At 38.4% G+C, this 27,214-nt stretch overlaps 1 protein-coding gene across 2 annotated transcripts in view; it reads right to left on the reverse strand.

Annotated features, from left to right (window-relative positions):
- The window catches only part of met (MET proto-oncogene, receptor tyrosine kinase), a 58,291-nt gene that overhangs the window by 2,802 nt on the left and 28,275 nt on the right, over nucleotides 1-27,214 (reverse strand). For both annotated transcript variants that reach the window (XM_077569210.1, XM_077569212.1), the window contains exons 7-21: nucleotides 24,132-24,289; nucleotides 23,638-23,755; nucleotides 23,269-23,405; nucleotides 22,823-22,987; nucleotides 21,592-21,691; nucleotides 12,722-12,931; nucleotides 9,239-9,388; nucleotides 6,117-6,270; nucleotides 5,645-5,779; nucleotides 3,901-4,155; nucleotides 3,292-3,372; nucleotides 1,904-2,085; nucleotides 1,722-1,831; nucleotides 785-950; nucleotides 555-691 (exon numbers count right to left, since the gene is read on the reverse strand). In XM_077569210.1, coding sequence (XP_077425336.1) covers nucleotides 555-691; nucleotides 785-950; nucleotides 1,722-1,831; nucleotides 1,904-2,085; nucleotides 3,292-3,372; nucleotides 3,901-4,155; nucleotides 5,645-5,779; nucleotides 6,117-6,270; nucleotides 9,239-9,388; nucleotides 12,722-12,931; nucleotides 21,592-21,691; nucleotides 22,823-22,987; nucleotides 23,269-23,405; nucleotides 23,638-23,755; nucleotides 24,132-24,289 — 2,258 coding nt within the window. The remainder of the gene's footprint in view (nucleotides 1-554; nucleotides 692-784; nucleotides 951-1,721; nucleotides 1,832-1,903; nucleotides 2,086-3,291; nucleotides 3,373-3,900; nucleotides 4,156-5,644; nucleotides 5,780-6,116; nucleotides 6,271-9,238; nucleotides 9,389-12,721; nucleotides 12,932-21,591; nucleotides 21,692-22,822; nucleotides 22,988-23,268; nucleotides 23,406-23,637; nucleotides 23,756-24,131; nucleotides 24,290-27,214) is intronic.

Raw genomic sequence — 27,214 nt, forward strand, 5'->3', positions numbered from 1 at the left:
ACTTTAATTACCTTTAAAAAATAAAAATAAAATATTTTACCTTTCATTTATTTTATTCCTATTTTTTTAAACATTTTAATCTTACATTTAAAAAAAAAACATTTGATCTATTTTAAATTGAATTATTTTCTTTTTTCTTTTACATATCTTTTTTAATCTTAAAAATTTATAAAGTCAATTTTTATTTTTATTTAATGCATGTTTTTTTAACTAAATACAAAAAAATGCATTATAAAATGCATTTTCTTTCATAGTTTTTTGTTTTGCTGTAAAACATAAAAAAAAATAAAACAACAATTATTTTAACTTTTTTAAACCATTTTTAAATAAGTAAATTATTATTTTGATTATTATTATTTTTTTAAACTTCCATATATTTTCATGTTACTATGGAACCCCGCTTTCCACATTTGATAGAGACGAATATCAAAAATCTACGTATAATTGACAGCCATCATAATTGCATTAGAAAAATGGATGTGGTGTGCACTGAATAACATTATATATTTTTTTAAATGTTGTTGATAGGAAGGGATGAGCGGAATGACACTTACAGGGAGTCGGGGCAAAACTCGGGCTGCAGCAAGCGGCGCCCCTGCAGGAGGAAGATGGTAATGTCGAATGAGTTGACATCTGAGTAGGGCGGCGCCCCGCGGGTCATCAGCTCCCATAGCAACACGCCAAACGACCACTGAGGAGCAAACGCAAACAAATGTCAAAACACATGAAATTCATACATTTTGTTCGAATGCTGTTAAATCAAGGTATGAGCGTGTTTTTGTACCACGTCAGACTTGGCAGTGAATTTGTGCGTCTGCAGGCTCTCCAGCGCCATCCACTTGACGGGCAGCTTGACGCCGCTCTTGTTGTGGACGCTGTAGTACTCTTTGTCGTAGACGTCACGCGCCAGCCCGAAGTCGGCCACCTTCACCGTGTAGCTCTCGTCCAGCCTGTCGGCACAAAAGCAAACGGAATGAATTTATAGTATGCTGTCGTAGATATGATAACAATTGTTATCAAAGTTGATATGGACTTAAAATTAGCTTTCACAGAGCATTTATCTTGTAATACTTGTTGCATTCATTTCGATTATTATTACAGACGTGATAATTATTTTTCTCCAATTGTATCTAAAAAGTTGTACTGATACTTAAAAGAAGGACTTGAAAATTGCAGGTAACTCATTCACTCCTGGCTATTTTACTGGATTTTGACTGATTTTGCAAGGCCCACAGAATATCCTGTTCTATTGCTATAAAAACAGGGAACCTACCAAAATAAAAATTAGAGTCTCTTTTTCCATATTTCTATCTATGTGTTTGGGTTTTGCAGCAATTAGCATTAGAATATAGCTAAGTTTCATCATTATTCACAAATCTCTTTAAAACGATGGGAAAAATAGATTTTTGCAACAAGGCCCTAGTTGATCTCTTATACTCTGCTGTCACCTGCTGGCCGTTTTTGTAATAACTACCATTGCTTCAAGCGTTCTCTTCAGTTCAGAGGCTGCATCAAAACCTTCTGTTTGCTCTAGCATAAAAAAACATAAACACTTACATACGTTTTTGAGACGATGGTCATATTTGAAATAGTACGTATTTATACGTTTTTGGGAGCAAATTAGTTAATAAATTTAATGTAATTTTTGCACTTGGCAAATTGGCCCCACTGGAACCTCTGGTAGACCAGTTTTGGCCCACGGGTCATATGTTTGGACTCACATGCAGTTCCTGGCCGCCAGGTCCCTGTGGACAAACTTCTTGCTGGCCAAGTACTCCATTCCTCGGGCCACCTGGAGCCCGAACCCCATCAGGTCCTTCACCGTCGGGTTCTGCGGGACAGCGACGGACCAATCAGTGACGTAATTCAATTAGAGGCCGGAAACTCTTTTCGCTGTTCTTACGTGGCTCTCGTCGCGGATGAAGTTGCGCAGGTCTCCGTGCTTCATGTAGGGCAGAACCATGAGCGGCGAGCCCTTGGGCGGCAGGCAGATGCCCAGCAGTGACAGCACGTTGGCGTGACTGAAGTCCTTCATGATGATGCCCTCCTTCAAAAACTGGGTCACTTCCTCCAAGTCCGTGATGCCTTTGGGGGGAAAAGTAAGCAAGCACCTCTGTAAGCAGGTCAGTCCGTCTGCGTGAAATGATGGCCCAGGAAATGTAACCCTCCTCCACCCCGTAACGACACCAATTGCCCATTTTGCCAATTTTGCACATTCTATATGAAAGTGGGACATCACAATGTAATTGCTGAAGGTGAGGTCCTGTGTGGCCTTTGACTGGTTGTCATAGCGACAGGAAGAAGCCTCCACGTGGAACAAAAGGCAACAAAGAGATGATGAATCAAAAGGTTGAGATCCCAGGGGACGAGACCTCATCCCATCCCGTTCCCTTACTGTCATTTTTACTAGATTAAAATCCTCACCAGGCCACACTAATTCATCACTTTTAGACCCCCTACGATTAAAAATAAATAAATAAAGTGATTCTCCGGTAACGTGATTGCAATGTCGTACTTTCTTTGATTGGAAACGTCTCGCTGGGTTGGCAACAGAATGTCTGTTACTGTCTGCTTGTTATTATATAAATATGTTATATTTTGGGAGATTATTTTAGAGTGCAAGCATCTCCGTCAAAAGGTAATCCAGCAAATTAAAATACAAGTGAATCACTGTTTAAAATAAATGATTAACAGACTAATCTATTTAAAAAGTTTTCCCCAAAAACAAAACAAAACATTATAATGTAGCCCAAAAATGATTTAAAAACTAATTAAAAATGTATTTATTTATTTAATTTTACAAATGTATACATACATTTTAAAAAAGTAAAACAAAATAAATGTGCAAACATATTAAAAGTAATACTTTTTAGGGTGATTTTGGATGTAATGTGAAAATATTTAATATAATACACCTTTTTTACACAATTTATTTAAAAGTTCATGAAAAAAGTCTTAATTTTTTTAAATTATATTAAAATAATAAAAATAAACAATTACATAAAAGCTAAACAACAATTATGACACTAACAAAAAAAATGTACAAAAAAAACAAGTTATTTGGAACTGAATATGTTTGTAGAAGTCAAAAAATTATAATTTTGCATAGAAGTTCATAAAAAATAAATCAAAATTCTAAAAGTTGTGAATAGTTACAAAATTGATTACTATAATCAAATAAAAATAAACATGTGAAAGTTAATAAAAAAATTAGGCAAAAACTACATAGAACTAACATTTTGAAAACATATACAAAAAAAAAAAGTAGAAGAAGAAGAAGAAGGAGCTTACGGTTCAGAGACTTGATGGCACAGTGTTGGTTCTGACCGTCCAGCTCCAGTAGAGTTCCATGAAAGACGCATCCAAAGTGACCTGTGGGAATATTACACACATTTAGGAAATCATATTTACATCATATTTAATATCTACGCAACTGCAATGCAGCATGTTAACATGATATTCCATGTTTATACACCTCCATATACAGCATGCGACTTGATTATGTCTGTGCAAGAGTAACTCAACACCAGGCTTTATTCATTAACACCCCCCTCAATGAATTATAGCTGCAGTTTGCGGGCATGGGAGTTCTCAGGGGGGCGGCGGTGGGAAAGAAATGAGCGCGACGTTCCTCTATCACGCCGTCGCAGATGGCCAAGAGTGTCGGGTTGCGAGCGCCGCAGGAATTAGTCGCGGTGAAACCACGGCGAAAATTGGAGGCTCCTTTTCCTTCATGGGCTAATCTCAAAGCTAAGGAAGGGCTGGAGGAGGCGGGGTGGGGAGGGGTTTAGGCGTCCCGCAGGGTTGTTGTGTTGCGTACGAATTTGACCCATGGACGGCAATTTTTGTGTTGTCAGAGTGTCGTGGTTCTGCTTTTGCTAAAAGCGAACTTCTACTCACCTCTGCCGATGATTTGGTTGAGGTGCAGCAGGAGTCTGTCCTGGGCGATCACCACGTGCTGGATTTCGCTCAGCAGGTCGGGATGCAAACTGGACAGGTCGATGTGGACCGGCGCCATCAGCAGCGGCGACACCAGCTCGCCATCCATCCCCAGCCCGCGGGCCAGCGCACCCAGCCGAGGAGACAGCAGCTCCCGGCTGGACCCGAATAGGATGGGTGCTGCCCGGCACGTCTCGGGACGCTCCGTGCCCTGGTCTATGGGGTCAACGAACACGGAAACATGCATGAATGAGTCAGTTATTTATGATCAACGTCACCTTGCACAATAGAAATTAATGATTTGATTAATCAGCCAATTCATATAAAAAATACACTGTATAATGAATAAAATAACTTATTTTTGGTACAGAAACGCTTTTTGGTTAACTTTACAACAAATAGAAAAAGAAGGAAAAATCGGCCTATTTATTGCCGATTTTTTGTGTTAATGTAAAAAAAAAAAAAAGCAGATTTGTAAAAGAGCTTATATAAACCGATTAAATCAGCCATACTAGAAATCCTCAACTAAATTCATATTTAATTATATAGCGCTTTCACAACAGCTGCAGCTGTAACAAAGCACTTTACAGAACACATGCCATAAAAAAATTAACAATAACACAATCATAACAAACAATCAATTGAGTAAAAAACAATCTGCAAAAAAATGTGATGATTTTGGGCAATTTTAAAGGGCTAATATCGGCTGATTTAATTGGCCATGGGATTAATTGGTCGGAAATAATCCACAAATTTAAGAAGGCAAAAAAAAAATTGGCCGATCTTTTTGCCAATTTTAAAAGGCCTAATAACAGTTGATTAAACCAGGCGGTCGATTCATCAGTCAGGCCCTAGTAGAAATAATCCATTGAGTAAAAAAAATTTAAATCAGCAAAAAATATCAGATGGCCGGTTTATTTGTGAGTCAGTATGATAAATAACCCATAAAGTCTTTTTGGGGGGGGGGGGGGGGTTAAAAGAGCTGATAGAGCTGGTCAGGCCCCACTAAAAATAATCCATAGAGTGAAAAACTATACTTGTGATGGCGCCACTCACGACATTGGACAATATAAACCAACAGAACTACTAGTAGTAATAATTTAGTGTAATAATCCAGTGTGGCAAAATTGACGACTGCTTTGAACATTTGGAGCACATTTAGCTAGACGAGCAGGTGAGATATCACAAACATGTTGAAACAGGTCTGGATGATGTCATATTTGTGTGTGGTGGGGGTTGGGGTTCTGTTGAGTTCATCAGTCCTGAGGGGGTGCGTGTGCTTATGCTATTAGCTAATAAGCGAAAGTCGTGTTCCTGCACACTATGTATTCGGATGAGATCATTGTAGTTCTCGAGGGTCAGGTGAGGAGAGGGTGTGGAGGTCTTTGGGGGGTTCTTAGATTGTTGATTTCAAGCCGAGGAAGACGTGTTAACTGGCTACTGCTGGAGTTAATTTGATATTATTTGTTAAAAGTGATTTGTTCGTTAGCCGCAAACTGCTATTCTCTCTCGCGTCTACTAATTGGCTCCATACCCATTTGTGTTGAAAGCAATTGTTGTCACCAGAAATCTGATTATCTAAATACTTGAAGCCCCAGCATCTGAGTGTTTTGACAAGTGTAACTTTGCGTCGAAAGCAATAGTTTTTTTTGGTTTGGTGAATGTTTACAAACAGTGCAGCCGGTAGCGGGAAGCTCTAACGTACCCTCCAGCAGCGTACTTCTGTAGTCCACAGACTCGTGAGACACCATTTCGTTGGAGGGACTGACGCTCCTGGCGCTCGCGAGCCTGTCCAGATGTTGGATGTCACCGCGGCCGTCATACCACACCTCAGACAGATCTATAAGAAAGAAGGTTTTGGGAGGGACAAGACAAATTTGTCAGTGAAATGTAAAAAAAAAATATATATATATTTACACCAGAATTTGATGACAACGTTAGCATTTGTTTTCAATTATTCATGAAAATTCCCCTTGACACAAGAGGGCGACTTTCTTGTTTTGCAATGCTCATTACCGCCACCTATAGGACTGGAGGGGACCACAATCTACTATTACCTAGATAGATTATCCTGGACTTCATTAAGAGCAGCAAAAATGCTCTTCATATAAATTACATTAGCTGCTAAGCTAGCAAAGTCAAATCCACCTCGATGAGGCCTTGGTGGAGGTCCTCACCGTCAATGCGCTTGTTCCTGCGCCACATGAGCAGCGAGGCGAGCATGAGCAGGAGCAGGCTGACCAACACGCAGCCCACCACCAGACCCGTGTAGTCCTGTTCCTGCGCCAGTGTGACCTTGCCCAGGTTACGGATGGAGTCGGCCTGCCGCCACTGGAACAGAGAGTCACATTTCTCACTTTGTTTGTGTGTGTGTTGTGTAAAAATAAATAAATAAATAAAATTATGCAATTACAATTACTACACAATTAAATAACAGAATATCATCCAAATCAGTATTTGTACACATGCAAAAGTGATATATATTTTTAAACTATACAAATCATAAATGAAAAAAAACTGCAAAACAGTAGTCCACCTTAGTGTGATTGAATGCTTCATATGGACCACTTTTATCTACTAAGGTTTGATCCCCTTGAGCCTGATAGAGCCAGCAATATAGACAGATTATTTATACACACACGGATGCACACACACAGACTTATCTGTGAGATATCTGAGGTCAGATTACATCAGTGATATTGCCTTTGCTTTTATTAAGTTTAGTGGATATGAGGTTACCACTTTGACTTCAGATATGTGTGTGTGTGTGTGCGTGTGTGTGTGTGTGTGTGTGTGTGTGTGTGTGTGTGTGTGTGTGTGTGTGTGTGTGTGTGTGTGCGTGTGTGTGTGTGTGTGTGTGTGTGTGTGTGTGTGTGTGCGCGCCAACATAGCTAAAGGATATTAGCCTGGAGATAAATAAAGACCTTCTGATAGCGTCGGCTGGGAGCATTTCCTGTTTGAAGTCTGCTTTTGTTAGCTTTGTGCTAACGGCGCCCTTAATGAAACGTCGCATTATGCTCAATAACAACATAGGCATTGGAGCAGGAGGTCAGATTATGCATTAAGCGATTTATATATATATATATCTATATATTTTACATTTATTTTTTCTTAAATTAATGTTCGGAATGTTCTTGACTTCTGCTCGGATATTTTTTCACTAAGCACAAAATGGCGGACGGCCACCATTTTACAATGCACATTACCACCACCTACAGGACAAGAAGAGAAAACCATCCAACTGTTATTTACGTTGGATGTTCCCAATTATTAATGGAGCTACAAGCATTTGAAGTGTACACTATGGCCCAGATAAAAATGTGTTTGTGTCACTTGTGAGTAAGTGTAATGTCGTGAAACATCTCTCACTGGCACACACCACTACATGTATTCATATAGCATTCGCGTGTGTACTTTACATTAAATTGAGCTAAAAGTACTTCTTATGTTTACAAGTTTTAGTAGGGTATTAAGAACAAATGTTTGTTTGTGCATCATGATTGAATGCTGCTACTGCTGCCTTGGCCACCAGGAGGCAATATAATAAACACATGTAGGCACAAGCAAAGGAGAACACTTCGACTGCAAGTGACTGAAAAAAAAGAAGAAGCTGTAAAGAATATATGCCCTTGAGTATTGTAATATTATCTGTCCGCATGTATTGCTACAAAGTTTCTGTTCAAATATATGTTTTGCTTACAAGGCTCTAAAGCCATGACTGTGGATGCTAACCATTAGCATGTCTATTGTGATTTCTATTATATGTTAGCATAGCTGAAAAAATACCAGTATTGGTATCTATGATACTTCCTCTTGCATAGTGCTTTTTTGATGCTTATAGATGAAACCTCATTGAAATCTATCTTAATTCCATCCTGTTGTATTTCTTATACAGTTGTTAAGTTGTCCGCCCCAATTTCACGATCTGCGACGTAAGACGAGATTTACACATCTCTGTCATCGTCCTTATTGACTTTTTCTCCGGCTTTCTTTCAGCATTCTGCCTGCTTTTTACAGATAGCTTGACATGGTAAAAGCCTCCGCGAGGAGACGTGACGAGTGAAAGGCTTCAGCATCCGGTGTCTGATCTCGCAATAAAAAAGCCCAGCGTGGACCATGGCTGGCACCCGTCGCCGTGGCAACGAGTGACTTAGGGGGAAACACAAGGGGGAACGCAGAACTGAGTCCTAAAGGTACAACCTTGGGTCACAATATGGCACCATTGTGATATTTTTATTAGGAATGTTTTAACTAAATCATAAAATTTTATTCAGTTTGCTATATTGTGCTTTTTAGTGTCAAAAGTTGAGGACTATTACAGCTTTGTAAAAATATCCATCCATTTATCCATCCATTCGTTTTCTTAACCGCTTGTCCCCACAGGGGTTGCAGGGGGCGCTGGAGCCTATCCTAAAAAAAATATTGTTTTTTAAAATAATGTTTATGTTAAGCCAATGTTTGTGAAATGTTGATGCTAGGTCAAAAATGATGTCTTTATTTTATTTAATTTAAAAAAAATCAAAAGTGTATCCTTAAAACATTACTGTTAATGATGCACTTCCAATAAAGTATTGGCAAAACCAGTCGCCGTTTTTGTTAAGTGGAGTTGTCAGCATCTGCTGAAATTAACTAATAAACTAACTTGTAAGTAACATAGTTACTTTTAAAATCAAGTAATCAGTAAAGTAACTATGTTACTTCTAAAAATCAAGTAAGCAGTAAAGTAACAGTTAATTTCATATTTAGGTAATTACTAAAGTAACACAGTTATTTTCATAATCAAGTAATTAGGAAAGTGAGTTACTTTTAAAATCAAAGACTCTTATCAATCAAAATAAAGTAATTACTACAGTAACTAAGTTACGTTTAAAATCAAGTAATCAGCAAAGTAACAAAGTAAATTTCATATTCAAGTAATCAGTAAAGTAGCTGTTACTTTAATAATCAAGTAATTAGTAAAGTGAGTTAGTGTTTAAATCAAAGACTGTAATAAGTAAAGTAACAAAGTTACTTTCAAAATCAAGTAAATAGTAAAGTAACGAAGTTACTTTTAAAATCAAGCAATCAGTAAAGTAACAGTTAATTTCATGATGAAGTAATTAGTAAAGTAATTTTAGTTACTTTTAAAATGAAGTACTGTAATCAGTAAAGTAGCAGTTACATTAAAAATCAAGTAATTAGTAAATTAACCAAGTTACTTTTAAAATCAAGTAATCACCAAAGTAACTAAGCTACTTTCATAATCAAGTAATCAGTAAAGTAACGTTTTCAGGCGAAATGAAGCGGGGTGGTGGCTGACCTCCACCTGCAGCCCCTTGGCGGTGGCCGCCTGCAGCTCGTTGGGGACGGTGCACTCCAGCGTATTGCCCACCAGCGTGAGGCTCTCGCAGCTGCGGTTGGACACGGTCATCACCTGGCACTTCATGGCCTCGCGGTCCATGCGGTCGCCCTGTCGGAGCGACAGCATTACTCAGTTGCTGACCAAAGCAGCAGCACTCAAACAGCTCTCAGGTGTGGTTTCGTCACTGGGAATCATAATTAATTAAACAATGAACACAGCAACTAGAAAATAAAAAAACAGTGCAATAACACTATTTATTTCATTATTAAATCAACAGATAAATGCATAAAAAATAAATTTTAAAATACATTTTATTTAACCAATTTTAGGAAAAAAAGAGCAAAATGAAAGAAAGAAATATTACAGGACTCTTGATTATTACTCAGTAGGCTGGATTAAAGTCAACTTTTGACATCTGCCCCATCTGCAGTTGAGTAAATAAACATCCCAGTAAATATTCAAATGAGGGCGAAGCAAAAATTATCACCATGGAGACAATTTGTTGTTAGACTTATTTTATAGTCTGGCGACAACACACCAGTCACTCTTTGGTCCTTCTCACTTTCTTACTCACTTTTGTTTTTCTGAAACTCTCCACACACTCACACACACATGCATGTACGCACACACATGTAATAGTGGCATGCTTGTTTGAGTGCAGCAGAAGGCAATAAAAAGAATGATCACATTCCTGGCGTGACAGCTCGGGATTTCCAGATTTGACACAGAGTGGAGGCTCGCACCTGTTCTCACACGCACATGTACACGCACACATATACCCTCAATAAAAGTTACTTTTGTGCTAAAACCAAATTAAGTTAGCTTTCAAACAATTGTTTTATTAGAAACATTATTTTAATATTCCTGCTTAAAAAAAAAAGATTAAATTTACTATTGAAAATAAACAAATATGCTAAGTCAAAATGATGTTTGAAATGATTGCACTTTTGATTTAATATAAAATATGTTAAATGAAATAATATAATATATATAAACAGCTGATTAATACTATAACGTTTTTCAAATATTGTCCCCAAATAAAGCAAATTTGGCCTAGTTGCTAATTAATATAAACAAATGCACTCAATAAAATACTTAATAATTAATCAATATATTCCATAAATGAAAGTTAATACTGTACTGAAAATATGAAAATAAACAATTATATATATAACTTAATTAATACTGAATTCTGGATAAGTGTAAGAAGATGGATGAAAGATGTAAAATATTGGACAAAAAATAAATTAAGAAATATTCATAAATCTAAAAAAAACTACTAAATATAAATAACAAATAAATCCTTAAAAATCCCTAAGCAAAACAGATAAAAAAATAAATTATTATAAATACTGAATACATGCAGTCATACTCAAAATAAAATAAACAAATGAGATTTACTATGCAAATACATGAAATTTGCATGGAATTTTCCTGCTGTCGCCATGACAAGTTTGTTAGGGAAACTGGCGTGGAACTCTCTCAACCTCTAAATAAAGTGTCACGGTGACAAATGCCGGAGAGTCTCCCATGCCAGCGTTCCTTCACGCCACTCACGGCCGGCGTGTGTTGACCACTGTGTTTATATGTGTCAAGTGCTCAAGTGGCAAAAGTATTCTTCTACAGATTCTTGGGGAAAAAATCATGCTGGTAAAAGCAGAAACACTGATTCAAGTCCTGCACTTACGATCCAAACTATGCAATTGAAGATGAGGACAGGACTGGACGGTACTAGACAAAATGCCAATTTAAATTTCTGTAAAATGTATGACGAAATTGCCATCTAAATAACCAAGATACAAATTATTTTAGCCATAAAGCAAAATTGCTCTATCGCAAAATGACAACAATGGAGTTAGCCTCCTCCCCAGTAGCTCAATTCAGCCTTATCAGATACTGTTTGGTTTGTCTGAAGCTCGGTTGAAATAAAAAGTAATCTTCAACGAAGGGCTGAAAGAAAGAGGTCGATTTAACCACAGGGCCAAAGTCACGCCTGGGAATAATACAAAAAAAAAAATCCAAGATATTTGAGTGCAGCTGCCTCGAAGGGTCTGCTGCTGTCAGCTGGGCAAAATAATACAAAAAAAAAAAGAATAAAGAAAAAACTGGTTTCATTGTGTTAATTTGACAATGTCAAGTGTTTTGACCTTGGCAGCAACAATAATACGCTCACAGACATAAAGGTTGGGCAACTGAGACCGGACCAAAAAAAACAAAAAAAGATGGGAAACAGACTTCCTGTTTTTGTTTCTGTATTGTTTCCTTCCCGGCGTGACCCAAACAGGCGTGCACGTGGGAATGTTTGCAAGCGTGAATGCAGTCGGCCACAGAGTAAACAACAAACTATCTTAGCATTCTGACATATTTGGCCACCTTGTCGATCCCCTGACAACTCACCAAACTTTGTTTCCATGCTCCAGTCACAGGCAAAGACGAAAAAGTGATTATTTCACAATTTAGTGGTGTCTGTCTGTTGTGTATGAGTGCACCTGCAAAATGGGTAAAGAAAACCTAAAATGGCTTCTTCAAACCAAAATGGAACGACTTCTTGTGTGTTTTTGGACATGGCTTCGTGAGACTTTTTTGTGACTCTACTTATGCTAGCAATGTCTACCAAATTTGATGTTGCTCAGTGAAACTGGGTCTGGGGGCTGAATTTTGAAAACATTCCTCCAGGGTTTAAGTATTTCTTGAAATTAGCCTAAAATGTCCGCTACAAACCAAAATGGCAGACCTCCTGTATCTTTTCAGGCATGGCTTTTTGAGACTTTTTTGTGGGTCTACTTATGCTAGCAATGTCCACCAAATTTGATGTTGCTCAGTGAAACTGGGTCTGGGGGCTGAATTTTGAAAACATTCCTCCAGGGTTTAAGTATCTCTTGAAATTAGCCTAAAATGTCCGCTACAAACCAAAATGGCAGACCTTCTGTATCTTTTCAGGCATGGCTTCTTGAGACTTTTTTGTTGGTCTACTCATGCTAGCAATGTTTACCAAATTTGATGTTGCTCAGTGAACCTGGGTCTGGGGGCTGAATTTTGAAAACATTCCTCCAGGGTTTAAGTATCTCTTGAAATTAGCCTAATATGTCCGCTACAAACCAAAATGGCAGACCTTCTGTATCTTTTCAGGCATGGCTTCTTGAGACTTTTTTGTGGGTCTACTCATGATAGACATGTCTACCAAATTTGATGTTGCTCAGTGAAACTGGCTCCAGTGGCTGGATTTTGAAAACATTCCTCTAGGGGTTAAGTATCTCTTGAAATTAGCCTAAAATGTCCGCTTCAAACCAAAATGGCAGGCCTCTTGTGTCTTTTCAGGCATGACTTCTTGAGACTTTTTTGTGTGTCTACTCATGATAGACTTGTCTACCAAATTTGATGTTGCTAAGTGAAACTAGCTCCAGGGGCTGACATTTTCACACATCTCTGCTGAGATCTCACCTTAAGCTCCACGACGCTCTTGTTGTCCTTGGACGTTAGCTTGGGGTCCTGGAAGAGGGGGTCCTCCACATAGATCAGGTCCCACTGGTCGGTGGGGTATCCGTCCAGAATGAACGCCACCTTGGTGACCACCGGCGGCGGCAAGGCTAGCTTGGCCAGGGAGGGCGTGGTGCACTGTATAGAAGTGCGGTTCTCGCCGTATACACAACTCTGAATGTGGGAAAGGTGCAGAAAGAAGCAATGAATACATGTTTAATAACAAGCACAACCAAGTAGATTAGAGACTACCTCTGTATTTTATAAAGTGTAACTACTTTATTGTACTTTTCCAAACTGCAAAGAGCAAGAAGAACGTGTCTGAAAACGTCTCGCCTGTTCAACGGTGTGGAATTGTTTTGCAGCTAAAACAGCTTTTTGGGACCCGACGCTTGCCTTGTCTATCGGGAAAACAGAAAAAGGACATTTTGCCCCTGCGCCATAGATGGATGAAGAAGTCAGTTTGTCGTTGGCGTCTTTGTCCTGTCAGGTGATACATTTGCCCCATTGTTGATATTTTCAATGCACAATCGTGCTCAGTTTTGCAGCTAAATGTTCGCATTGTGAAAGGAAACACTGGCTTTTCTTGCTCCGGCCCAAACGAACTGTGCAGGAACCTCCACTGGTGCAGGAGAGGAAATGAGAAATCTATTTTATGTATGTGGGAAAGTTAAGACGGACGGAACATTCCGGCAGATCCCCTTTCACCCCTTTGGCCCTAACTCTGCGTTTTTTGGTATCTTCACGCGCAGGTGTTAGGAAGACTCACTTCCCAGAATGCATTGGAAATGACTGGCAATACAGTAAAAGTCCACATTTTAGAGCGGCAGCCTACTGTAAAGCGGATGGATTATCTTGGCAAAGTAGAAGCGCTCATCACTGAACTCGCTGAAACTGAAAGAGTCTACATTAAAGCACTTGTTCTTATAACGTGCAATACACAAGTTCCAAACTGTACCTGTACATATATGTCATACACGCATAAATGTAGAACAGTATACACTCCTATATGCACACTTTAGTGACGCATGTAATCCTAAAGTATCAACACCCTCGCCCTGCACAGCATGGTTTGAGGTATCGTCACCCAGCAGGTGCAGTAAAAAAAAAGAAAAGAAATGATAATACAACTTCAAGTGTTGACACGTCACTCTCTGTGGGGTATGCAAATGACCTCCGCCAAGGCAAAGCGCTGCACTCAGCACTCCTCCGGGGAAAGCAGGAAGTTCCAAAACAAGGCTTTTAGCTTAATAAATGAATGTGGTAACAGCGCAAATAGACAAAACAGTCCAACACTTTTCCCATAGGAAGTCGGAAAAGTCATCCGTCCCGGGTCAAACAGTGGGCATCAAACTGTGCGTGTGATGACATGTTGTAGTGTGTTTGTTTGCCAAATTCCCAAATTATCTCTTAACAGGAGTCGAGTGACAGATAAGATCCCCGCAGAGCATAGCAGCACGTCTTCCACACAGACTCCTGCAGGCAAACACACACCTACACACACGCATGCACGTGTTTTGCCAGGTCTTAGTGGGCCACCACTTCTCGTTACAAGGTACTTCTTGATTACTTCCTAGTCAAAGTTAATTCCTGGTACAAACTACTTTTTGGTTACTTTTAGTTAACCTCAAGTTACTTGTTGGGTATTTCCAAGTTAGGTAACATCTGTAGTTACTTGAAGGTGCAAGTTACTTCCTAAGTAGTCCAAAACTCAAGTTACTTCTAAGCACACTTACTTCCTGGTCCAAGTTACTGCTAGGCATAGTTACTTTTTGGAACAAGTTATTTTGAGAGTTACATCTCAAGTTACATATAGGTGCTGATAACTTTGGGGTGCAAGTTACTTCTTGGTTACTTGGTCAATTTATCAAGTTACCGCTCAGAACAAGTTACTTCTTGGTTACCTCCTACTTCAAGTTATTTCCCAGTTGAAGCTGTGTTCTTGTTACTCCATAGTTACTTCCAATCGCAAGTTACATCTAAGTACTGTTACTTCTAAGGTTACTTCCTATGTTACATTGCATCTATAGTAAGTAAAGTAACTTCCTGGGTTAGGGTATTTCTTAGTTACTTCCTATCTGAAGTTACTTTTTGATACAAGCATTAGTTTCTCCCTAGTTACTTACAACCTCAAATTACTTGTAACCAAATTTACTTTGTGGAACAAGTTACTTCTATGTTACTTCTAAGGTAACGTCTTACTAGGCTAGGGCTAGGGTTTCAAATAAGGGTTTCAAACTAAGGCTAGGGTTTCAAATTAGGGTTTCAAACTAGAACTAGGGTTTCAAATAAGGGTTTTAAACTAGCGCTAGGGTTCAAAATTAGGGTTTAAAACTAGGGCAAGGGTTTAAAATTAGGGTTTTAAACTAGCGCTAGGGTTCAAAATTAGGGTTTCAAACTAGGGCTGGGTTTCAAATTAGGGTTTAAAACTAGAACTGGGGTTTCAAATTAGGGTTTCAAACTAGGGCTAGGGTTTCAAACTAGGGTTTCAAACTAGGGCTAGAGTTTAAAATTAGGTTTTCAAACTAGGGCTAGGGTTTCCTATTTGGGTTTAGGGTTAGGGCTCAAAATTAGGGTTTTAAACTAGGGCTAGGGTTTCAAATTAGGGTTTCAAACTAGGGCTAGGGTTTCATATAAGGATTTAAAACTAGGGCTAGGGTTTCATATTAGGGTTTAAAACTAGGGCTAGGGTTTCAAATTAGGGTTTTAAACTAAAGATAGGGTTTTAAATTAGGGTTTCAAACTAGGGCTGGGTTTCAAATTAGGGTTTCAAACTAGGGCTAGGGTTTCATATTAGGGTTTAAAACTAGGACTAGAGTTTCAAACTAGAGTTTCAAACTAGAGTTTCAAACTAGTGCTAGTGTTTCAAATTAGGGTTTAAAACTAGGGCTAGAGTTTAAAATTAGGGTTTCAAACTAGGGCTAGAGTTTAAAATTAGGGTTTCAAACTAGGGCTAGAGTTTAAAATTAGGGTTTCAAACTAGGGCTATGGGTTTCCTATTTTGGTTTAGGGTTAGGGTTCAAAATTAGGGTTTTAAACTAGGGCTAGGGTTTCAAATTAGGGTTTCAAACTAGTGCTAGGGTTTCATATAAGGATTTAAAACTAGGGCTAGGGTTTCATATTAGGGTTCAAAACTAGGGCTAGGGTTTCAAATTAGGGTTTCAAACTAGAGCTAGGGTTTCAAATTAGGGTTTTAAACTAGGGCTAGGGTTTCAAATTAGGGTTTTAAACTAAAGCTAGGTTTTCAAATTAGGGTTTCAAACTAGGGCTAGTGTTTCAAATTAGGGTTTCAAACTAGGGCTAGGGTTTCAAATAAGGGTTTCAAACTAAGACTAGGGTTTCAAATTAGGGTTTCAAACTAGGGTTTTAAACTAGTGCTAGGGTTTCAAATTAGGGTTTTAAACTAGTACTAGGGTTTCATATTAGGGTTTCAAACTAGGGCTAGGGTTTCAAACTAGGGCTAGGGTTTCATATTAGGGTTTTAAACTAGTGCTAGTGTTTCAAATTAGGGTTTCAAACTAGGGCTAGGGTTTCATATTAGGGTTTAAAACTAGGGCTAGGGTTTCAAACTAGGGTTTCAAACTAGTGCTAGTGTTTCAAATTAGGGTTTAAAACTAGGGCTAGAGTTTAAAATTAGGGTTTCAAACTAGGGCTATGGGTTTCCTATTTGGGTTTAGGGTTAGGGTTCAAAATTAGGGTTTTAAACCAGGGCTAGGGTTTAAAATAAGGGTTTTAAACTAGGGCTAGGGTTTCAAATTAGGGTTTCAAACTAGGGCTAGGGTTTCATATAAGGATTTAAAACTAGGGCTAGAGTTTCAAATTAAGGTTTTAAACTAGGGCTAGGGTTTCAAATTAGGGTTTTAAACTAGGGCTAGGGTTTCAAATTAGGGTTTTAAACTAAAGCTAGGGTTTCAAATTAGGGTTTCAAACTAGGGCTAGGGTTTCAAATTAGGGTTTCAAACTAGGGCTAGAGTTTCAAATTAGGGTTTCAAACTAGGGCTAGGGTTTCAAATAAGGGTGTCAAACTAAGGCTAGGGTTTCAAATTAGGGTTTCAAACTAGAACTAGGGTTTCAAATTAGGGTTTCAAACTAGGGTTGGGTTTCATATTAAGGTTACAAACTAGGGCTAGGGTTTCAAATACGAGTTATGGAGTAGTGCTAGGGTTCAAAATTAGGGTTTAAAACTAGGGCTATGGTTTAAAATTAGGGTTTTAAACTAGGGCTAGGGTTTCATATTAGGGTTTCAAACTAGGGCTAGGTTTTCAAATAAGAGTTTTGAAGTAGTGCTAGGGTTCAAAATTAGGGGTTTAACTAGGGCTAGGGTTTCAAATAAGGGTTTCAAACTAAGGCTATGGTTTCAAATTAGGGTTTCAAACTAGAACTAGGGTTTCAAATTAGGGTTTCAAACTAGGGCTAGCGTTTCATATTAAGGTTACAAACTACGGCTAGGGTTTCCAATACGAGTTTTGAAGTAGTGCTAGGGTTCAAAATTAGGGTTTAAAACTAGGACTAGGGTTTAAAATTAGGGTTTTAAACTAGGGCTAGGGTTTAAAATTAGATTTTAAACTAGGGCTAGGGTTCAAAATTAGGGTTTTATACTAGGGCTAGGGTTTCAAATAAGGGTTTTGAAGTAGTGCTAGGGTTCAAAATTAGGGTTTCAAACTAGGGCTGGGTTTCAAATTAGGGTTTGAAACTAGAACTAGGGTTTAAAATTAGGGTTTAAAACTAGGGCTAGGGTTTCAAATTAGGGTTTCAAACTAGGGCTTGGGTTTCAAATAAGGGTTTAAAACTAAGGCTAGGGTTTCAAATTAGGGTTTCAAACTAGGGCTTGGGTTTCATATTGGGGTTTAGGGTTCAAAATTAGGTTTTTAAACTAGGGCTAGGGTTTAAAATTAGGGTTTTAAACTGGGGCTAGGGTGTAAAATTAGGGTTTTAAACTAGGGTCAGTGTTTCAAATTAGGGTTTCGAAGTAGTGCTAGGGTTCAAAATTAGGGTTTCAAACTAGGGCTAGGGTTTCAAATAAGGGTTTCAAATTTGGTCTAGGGTTTCAAATTAGGGTTTTAAACTAGGTCTAGGGTTTAAAATTAGGGTTTTAAACTAGGGGTAGGTTTTAAACTAGTGCTAGGGTTTCATATTAGGGTTTCAAACTAGGGCTAGGTTTTCAAATAAGAGTTTTGAAGTAGTGCTAGGGTTCAAAATTAGGGGTTTAAACTAGGGCTAGGGTTTAAAATTAGGGTTTTAAACCAGGGCTAGGGTTTCAAATTAGGGTTTTGGAGTAGTGCTAGGGTTCAAAATTAGGGTTTTAAACTAGGGCTAGGGTTTAAATTTAGGGTTTTAAACTAGGGCTAGGGTTTTAAAATTAGGGTTTTGAATAAGGGCTAGGGATTCAAATGAGGGTTTCAAACTAGGGCTAGGGTTTCAAATTAGGGTTTTAAACTAGTGCTAGTGTTTCAAATTAGGGTTTCAAACTAGGGCTAGGTTTTCATATTAGGGTTTAGGGTTAGGGTTAGGGTTCAAAATTAGGGTTTTAAACTAGGGCTAGGGTTTCATATAAGGGTTTAGGGTTAGGGTTTAAAATTAGGGTTTTAAACTAGGGCTAGGGTTTAAAATTAGGGTTTTAAACTAGGGCTAGGGTTTAAAATTAGGGTTTCAAACTAGGGCTAGGGTTTCAAATGAGGGTTTCAAACTAGGGCTAGGGTTTCATATTAGGGTTTTAAACTAGGGCTAGGGTTTCATATTAGGGTTTAGGGTTAGGGTTAGGGTTCAAAATGAGGGTTTTAAACTAGGGCTAGGGTTTAAAATTGGGGTTTTAAACTAGGGCTAGGGTTACATATTAAGGTTTCAAACTAGGGCTAGGGTTTCAAATAAGGGTTTTGAAGTAGTGCTAGGGTTCAAAATTAGGGTTTCAAACTAGGGCTAGGGTTTCAAATTAGGGTTTCAAACTAGAACTAGGGTTTTAAATTAGGGTTTTAAACTAGTGCTAGGGTTTCAAATTAGGGTTTCAAACTAGGTTATTTCCAAGTTAGGTCACATCTGTAGTTACTTGAAGGTGCAAGTTACTTCCTAAGTAGTCCAAAACTCAAGTCACTTCTAAGCACACTTACTTCCTGGTCCAAGTTACTGCTAGGCATAGTTACTTTTTTTTTAAAGTTATTTTGAGAGTTACATCTCAAGTTACATCTAGGTGCTCATAACTTTGGGGTACAAGTTACTTCTTGGTTACTTGGTCAATTTATCAAATTACCGCTCAGAACAAGTTACTTCTTGGTTACCTCCTACTTCAAGTTATTTCCCAGTTGAAGCTGTGTTCTTGTTACTCCATAGTTACTTCCAATCTCAAGTTACATCTAAGTACTTTTACTTCTAAGGTTACTTCCTATGTTACATTGCCCCTATAGTAAGTAAAGTAACTTCCTGGGGTAGGGTATTTCTTAGTTACTTCCTATCTGAAGTTACTTTTTGATACAAGCTAAGTTTTAGTTTCTCCCTAGTTACTTACAACCTCAAATTACTTGTAACCAAATTTACTTTGTGGAACAAGTTACTTCTATGTTACTTCTAAGGTAACGGCTTACTAAACTTACTTCTTGGTCTACTGACCTCAAATTTATTTTTGGTACAAGCTAAACTTAGTTACTCTGAAGTTACTTTACCTCAAGTTACTTCTAAGTTATGTTACTTCCTTTTACAAGTTACTTCCTGGACGAGCTACTCTTCAGTTACTCACTCGTAGTTACTTCTAACCTCACGCAGTTATTTGCTTGTACAAGTTACCTCTATGTTACTTCCTAGGTAACATCTTAACTAAACATGCTTCTCGGAGAAAATTACTTTTTGGTCCAAGTTACATCTTAGTTAAGTTATTTCTCAATGCAACTTCCAGGTAAAAATGACTTCCTGGTTGTCTTTGGGTAAGTTCATTAGTTACTTTACTGCATGTAACTTAACGCACTCACACACACAGTGTAGTCATCTTAATTGAAGCGTGCTTGTGCTTGCAAATTCTCCTGCTGTAATACCGGATAAGACAATGGTGGCGTTTCGTGGAGGCCTCCGGAACAAAGAAGAAGAAGAACGGCTCGTTAACGTGGAATGTTATTGAGTCGTAGCAAAGCCAATAAAAAGTGTCTTTTTCCCTTTCAAAAAATCTTCAACGCCGTGATCGGAGCGCCAACTGCAGCGTAACTCAATCCTTGGATCATCATAAGTTCACATGCAGGGGAATCTCACTCACTGGACATTTCAATAGGTACACTAACACAATGACGTCTCATGTGAATATTGTGCCTTTGCAAAGAAAATGATGTGGAATTAATGAATTTTTCAAGTTATTTTTCAATTATGTCAACACAATATTTTGTAATTAACACATTCAGAGATTATTTTATTTTTATTTTTTTAAATACTACTAATAAATATAATTCAGTCCTTCATGTATTCCATTAGTTGAAAGCAGCAATAATTCTGGCACAAAACAAAAAAATAAAGTGAACATAAAATTATTTCATGAAATGTAACAAATACAATTATTTCACATTTTAATTAGCTTGTTGGTATTTTTCTGTATTTAATAACAATTGATTAAAGCACAAAAAAACCTGCAGATTTTAAGATGCGTGCATACAATGCAAATCAGCTTAGCTGTCAGTGGAAACCCGGCTTGACGCGCTCTCACGTAGCCTTGACTCGCTCATGTGCATGCGTGCGTGTGATGCATAAGTAGTATAAAGTGTGGCCGGTGGGGTTGAGGAGATCCAGAACATCCTGAAGACTTCGCCGAGCTACTGGACTTGAATGACAAGCGCAGCAGACGTTTCCTGTCTTTTGCGCTTGTCCCGTCTTCCATTGAACTTCAGCTCTTTTCCATCCACATCAACACACCGGAGTCTTTTCGCCTCCAAGTGGGCGTGAGGACGTCTGATGACAATTCCATGTGCCGCACGCGCTAGGCTACACTTCATTTCCTTTCCTATTGCTATTCGTCTTCACAGGCTTCTGCGGGAGCTTCCTGGTGTGAGTAATTACTGAAAAGTCGGAAAGTAATTTGACAGTTGGAATGAGTGGGGAAACCACGAGGAGTCACCTTAGACCTTGGATCCAAATTAATATAAAGAAAGACATCTTACTTCCTGCTATACGTTACTCTTTGGTGCTATAATGTCTACTTTATTTCCTATATTACTTTTCTAACCTGCAGCTACTTCTAGGTGTAAGTTGCTACTTCCTGCTACAAATGACTTCTTAGTTACTCACTAACTTCAAGTAACTTGTGACTTTCTATGTAACTTCAAAGCCCCTGTTACATCTTGGTCCAGGTTACTTCCTGGTACACGTTACCACATTTCTTCTTGGTTACGGTGTAACTTCCAAATTACTTCCTCAGTTACTTTTTACCCCAAGTTACAATGTGGTTGAAGTTACTTCCAAGTTACAAGTTCTTGGTTACTTTCTGCCTTCAGCTCGTTCCAGCAGCAAATTATTTTCCTGCTTATAGTTACTTAGGGTGATGTCAAATTACTTACAGATTGCTTCATGTTTTACCCTAAGTTATATATTTGTGTAATCTATTTCCTGGTAAAAGTTACTTCAAGTTACTCAACTTACTTTCTGGTGCACATGACCTCTCTATTATGGAGGACCAAAACTGCCAAAATTCAAAATAAATAAATGACTAAATAAATAATGCATGAATTGCTTCCTGGTACAAGGTACATCCACATGAAATTTGCATTTAGAAGAAAGTCACTTTGGCTTTACTTTGAGGTAAAGGCAACTTCCAGAAGCAGGTAAGTACCACATTGAAGTTACTCTCGTCTACAAGTTATGGTACTCACCACATGGAAGACGACAGCGTCCTGCCCGGTGGTGAGGACCATCTCAGGCTGGAGGCCCGACTGCAGGAAGAAGCCGTGAGCCGACAGCGTGCAGCCTCCACTGGGGGAGGACAAGCGGAGGTTAGCGTTGGCATCATTGTAGAGTGGAGATACGTGAGATGCCCAGAGGGAGTTTCAAGCTGTTAGCGTTAGCACTTTTAGCCGCTCGTCACCTCCCACGCACTTCCTCTTTGAGCTGTCAGAACGTCACGTTCCAGTTGCGCTCAGCAAAAGTTGACTTTTTGATGAAAAAACTCAAATTTACCACACGTACAAAACAACATGAATTTAAATCAAATTAAATATAAAAAGTAAATAGATCAAATATATTTTAAAATAAATACAAGTTTTGTTACTTGGACACAACAAAATATTTGTTTAATCTAACTAAACAATGCTACATAGACCAAATAATAATATGGAAAAAAAAATACAAAAAGAAATTAAATTAAATTAAATTACATTGAATTAAAACGTGAAATTAAATGTGAGATACACAATTTTTTTGGGTTACATATTTAGCTAATTTAATCATATTAAATATTTAGCTAATTTAACTACTTTAAATACAGTTGCATGGACCAAATGGGTATGCAATTACATGGCATTTGATTACAGAAATTAATTCAATTAAAATATTTTGTAATTAATTAAAATGTCAAATCTAAATTAAATATTAATATTATTCAGATTAAATAAACAAATTGAGCATAAAATAAAATGAAAAACAATACACTAAATTCAATTTAAATTACATTAAATTACAAATACAATAAAATTACCTTAAAATAAATGCAAAAATTAATTAAATAAAGTCAAATAAAATGTAATGTGTCTCCTGTTGGCAACTATTAGTTTAACATTTCCCCCCCCCCCCCCAATTTTTTCTACTTTATCCAACTAAATTTAACAGTTAACAACTATCTCCATCAAATAGCGATGCCATCACAACACTAAAATTATGTATTAAAAGCAAATATTCAATTACATTCAATCACATTTTGTAAATTGAACATAAAAATTAGGCTACAATTTCAATTCAATTCAATTAGATTTAGTCAAGCGCCTGTTTTGTTGGTTACATGGAAATTATTAGATTAAATAAACTCAATTTAATTGAATTAAAAAGAAAGATCATCCTCTTTTTACTTCCTTGGCCGATGTAGTAATCAAAATAATAAAAGCATGTCACCTGATGAAGGAGCGCGACGGCTGGATGCTGTTGATGAGGGGGTCCTGGTTGTATGTGAACGGCAAGGGGGCGTGGCGCTCCACAGAGTCCACCGTCAGCTTGACGGGCTGCGCCGACGGGACCGTGTGCGAAGGCGTCTTGCAGGTCAGCATGTTTGGCGTGAAACTGTGGGCGCCAAGTTCCACTTTTAGTGCTTGGTTTGCTCAAATCTAATTTGCGTGTTTACTCTTTCTAACAGATTACGTGCGCTGCTGGCAGCAGGTGTAAAAGTGATGGAAGGCTGCTATATTTAAGGGGAAGTTTGAAAAAGCACTGCAAGAGCAAAATGGAATTTGAAGTGATGGAATGGGAAGTGTTCATGGATATGAACTGTGCGGCCAGTTTGCCCGTTTGGCAGAAACAATCGCAATAAATCAGACCATTAGTGTGGGAAGTTAATTACTCACGTCTGCATTATACAGGCCGCCTTGCCCACAGTAACTTCTTGTTTGTTGCCGGCGTCCAGGAAAGATCCCGTGATGGTCAGCATGGTGCCTCCGGACTTGGGCCCGAACGTCGGGAAGATCTTGTCGATCACCGGATCCTGGATTCAGAGATCACGCTTGAAGAACCGGTTTTGGATCAAAGTTACTTCCAAGGTTACTTCTCAACACAAATTCTAGTGTTCCCCCGCTATATCACGTCTTTTGATTCTGGTTGAAGTTACTTTTGGATGAAGCTATTTCTCCATTGAGTACAAGTTACTACTTCTTCATATTGAGACTTTTTAAAAGTAGATTCAGACTACTTTTATGGAAGCGCGCCAGTCCTCTTACCACGAAGGTGAAGGCGCCGTCCATGTGCGCGACCTTGTGTCCACTGGTGACCTTGATGGCGTGTCCCGACGGGGTGAAGTTCCCAGCAAAGACGGGGGAACACAGCATCTCAGTCCACCTAAAAACACAACAACACCCCCCCCGAAGACACAAGATTTAGTATACTCCTAATCCAATCAACATCATCACGTTCTGGAGGAATGCAACTGGGAAAGACTGCCAAGTGTTTTTAGTTGTGTTTTTTTGCTTTTTAATTGCTGGATTTTTTTTTAAACAAGAGCGGGAAGTCAGGATGCTGAGTTCTTTTCCCAGCAATTTTCCACTTAGTGCAGTCATGTGCTGAATGTGGAAATCTGGGATGGGACGGGGGGGAGGGGGGTGATTCTAGGGGGCTTCTTAACATTCCTTCTTTAACACACACAATAAGCTCCATTAAAGCTGCTCCTATAGGACCTCTTTGTCGCATCAACACACACACAAGCACACACTCAGACCTGTTGAGATTGTCCTGTCTGGGAAGTTTGCAGGGGGCGCCGGCCAGCTCCACGCTCACAAGCGACGCCTTGAAACTCTCCGTCCGGTCGAAACCGAAGTTTTGGCCGCAGATGGTCACCACGGTGGAACCGCGGAGAGGCCCGGATGACGGCGAAATCTGAGAAAACATATTCCCGTCACAAACCTCGGACCTGTTAATTGGTTAGTTCTAGAATATTGGGTCAAAAGTAAGCCAAATTGGGTGAAATAGTGAACCCAGCACTAGGTTCGAAAGGGACCGAGCTAATGCTAGGTTATTTAGCGCACTGGGTTGAGGATTTGACCAAGCACGTTAGGTCAAGATTTTGATAATCAAATTGGTGACTTAAAGCTACCAAGAAATTGTTTACAAGGTTATTAGTATAGCTGTGGTTATAAATAATACTAATTTTACTGCGAACAGTTTCTAAAAAGTTGGCGACCAGCTTCAGCTTTCCAAATCCTATCTTCGACCCAATGTGCTGGGTCAAAATAATTAACCCAAGATTGAGTAAAAGAAACCCAATCTGCTCAAAATCCACAGCTACAGAGCGAGTGGGTTAAGAAAACAGCCTAGCATTTTTTTAGTGTTTACCTCAAATTACTTCTAGGTGCAAGTTACTTCCTGTTACTCCTGGGATACTTTCTATATCAAGTTACTTCCTGGTGCAATATATTTCTGGTGTACTTCAGGGTACAAGTTACTTATTTTTCTTGCTCTGGTTACTTCTTACCTCAACTTATTTCTCAATAAGTTATTTCTTGTTACCTCTAGGGTATTTTCTACCTCCATTTACTTCTTAGTTTAAGTTACTTTTTGGCTAGTTCTAGGTTACTTAATTCTTCTTCCTTTTCCTCTCTCCTTTGTGCAAGTTACTTCCTGTTAAATCTAGTGTACTTCCCATTTAAGTTACATCTAGGTGCAAGGTACTTCCGGTTGCTTCTTGGGTACTTCCTCAAGTTACTTCAAGGTCATCTACTACCTCAAGTTAAGTCAGTGACTTTCTGCTTCAAGTGACATTCAGGCGATTAAAGATTATTAATACTAGTTTTAAGTTGTTTAAATTTTTGGATAGAAAAATATTTGCACCCTTTTATTTTATTTTATTTTAAAATGACTATTTTAATAAAACTTGTTTGGTTCAAAAGGAACTTGCATAATTATAGTGTTTCAAAGAAATTTATTTGTCTAAATATTTGTTTTTCCATGTTTAAGCATTTCTTGTTTTGTACCAAAAAAACAAATGATTGTCCTACTCGTTATTGCAATTATTACCAAATTAATCGTGATTAATATTTTCTTCATAATCGAGTAGCCCTACCCTGATGTTAGTTACTTTGATTTGTTTCTTTCTACCTCAAGTTACTTATTGCTGAAGTTACTTCCTACTACTACTACTAGGTGGCTAACTATCTCTAGTTACTTCCCTTATGTTCAACTTCAAGTTACTTCTAAGTACAAGTAACTTCCCGTTACTTTTGGGATATTTCCTAGCTCAAGTTACTTGCTTTACTTTCTAACTCAAGTTTCTGTAAGGTGCAAGTTACCACGTGTTACTTTGTTACTTTGACTTCTTAATAACTTCCTTCTTGCTCCAAGTGTTTTGTCCATATACAGCGACATTTTGAACGGTTGTTGGCATTATTAATTTGCGGATAGCATCTTCAAAGGGTCAAAACGGAATGTGCATATCTAAACACCAACAAAATACTCCAATGTTTTAGTTGGATGTGATTGGCTTGTGTCGGTGTTGCTAATGTTGTGCGCTTAATGTTGGATGCACATTCCGTCTCTGAAAAGAAGATAAAAAGTGTTTTCTCAGGTTCTTTTATGGCCATAAGGAAAGCAGCGGGCGTGTAGATCTTCTGTCGGCGCGGACAACGCAAGAACAACACCGGCGCCGACGGGGAAGCTCCATCGGAGCTGGAAACGGGCCACGGAATACTACTTGATGGAATACTGTCCAAACACTTCCACAAGCAGCATTCCACACGCGGGTCATCTGAGACGTTTGGGAACAGAATTTGTGACGGTATCACGTCGCTTCACAGCAACACACATCAAAAGGCATCCTGCTGCCCCACAAGCACACATACACAGAAGAACTCCATTTTCTGGTTACCTTAGTGATTTGTTCTTCCCTTGTGTTGCATCTCAGTACAGGTGACTTACTGTTACCAAGCTGTGAGTTACATCCTGTTACTTCTAAGTTACTATCTCAAGTTACCTCCTGAGACGCGTTGCTAATTGGTTAAATTACGTGCAGGTGTAAGTTACTCCATGTTACTTCTGGTTTATTTAATACCTCAAGTTACTTCCTGTTATAGGTTGCTACTTGATTACATTTAGGTGTACAAGTTGCGACATTTTACTACAGGATTAATTTTTACATCAAATTACTTCCTTTTTGCCGAGTTGCTTCCTACTTCAAGTTACTTCTAAGTGCAGGTGACTTACTGTTACTTAAGGCCTCAAGTTACTTTCTGGTACAGGTTGCTACTCTGCTACCTCCTTATTCACATCCTTAGCTCAAATTTCTTCATACAAATGACCTCCTAATACTTATTAACACAAGTGTAGGTTACTTACTTTCTTCAAGTTACTTTTTGGTAGAAGTTCTAAGTTACTTATCTTAAGTTACTTCTAAGCGTGAGTTATTTACTTTTAGGTTACTTCTTACTTCAAGTTACTTCCAGCTACATTATTTCGAGGTTACCTCATATCTGGAGTTACTTCCAAGTTACTTTTGCTTTTAGGTTACTTCATACCTGAAGTTACTTCTTACCATACTTTCTGGTAAAAGTTCCTCCGTTACTTTGAGGTTACTTCCTATAGCAGGTTACTCACTACCTCAAGTTACTTCTTGCATGTGCTACTTTCTGGTACATCTTGGTTATTTTAAAGTGCAAGTTACTTACCATTACATATAACTCAAGCAACTCCTTAGTTACTTGTATGCTACAGCTCACCTCAAGCTATTTCCTGGTAAAGTTAGTCCTTGTTGTTTCGATGCAAATTACTAACTCAAATTACTTCTGGGCAGCACGGTGGCTGACTGGTTAG

The sequence above is a fragment of the Vanacampus margaritifer genome, chromosome 6, assembly GCF_051991255.1.
Source record: "Vanacampus margaritifer isolate UIUO_Vmar chromosome 6, RoL_Vmar_1.0, whole genome shotgun sequence".
In the NCBI taxonomy this organism is placed as follows: domain Eukaryota; kingdom Metazoa; phylum Chordata; class Actinopteri; order Syngnathiformes; family Syngnathidae; genus Vanacampus; species Vanacampus margaritifer.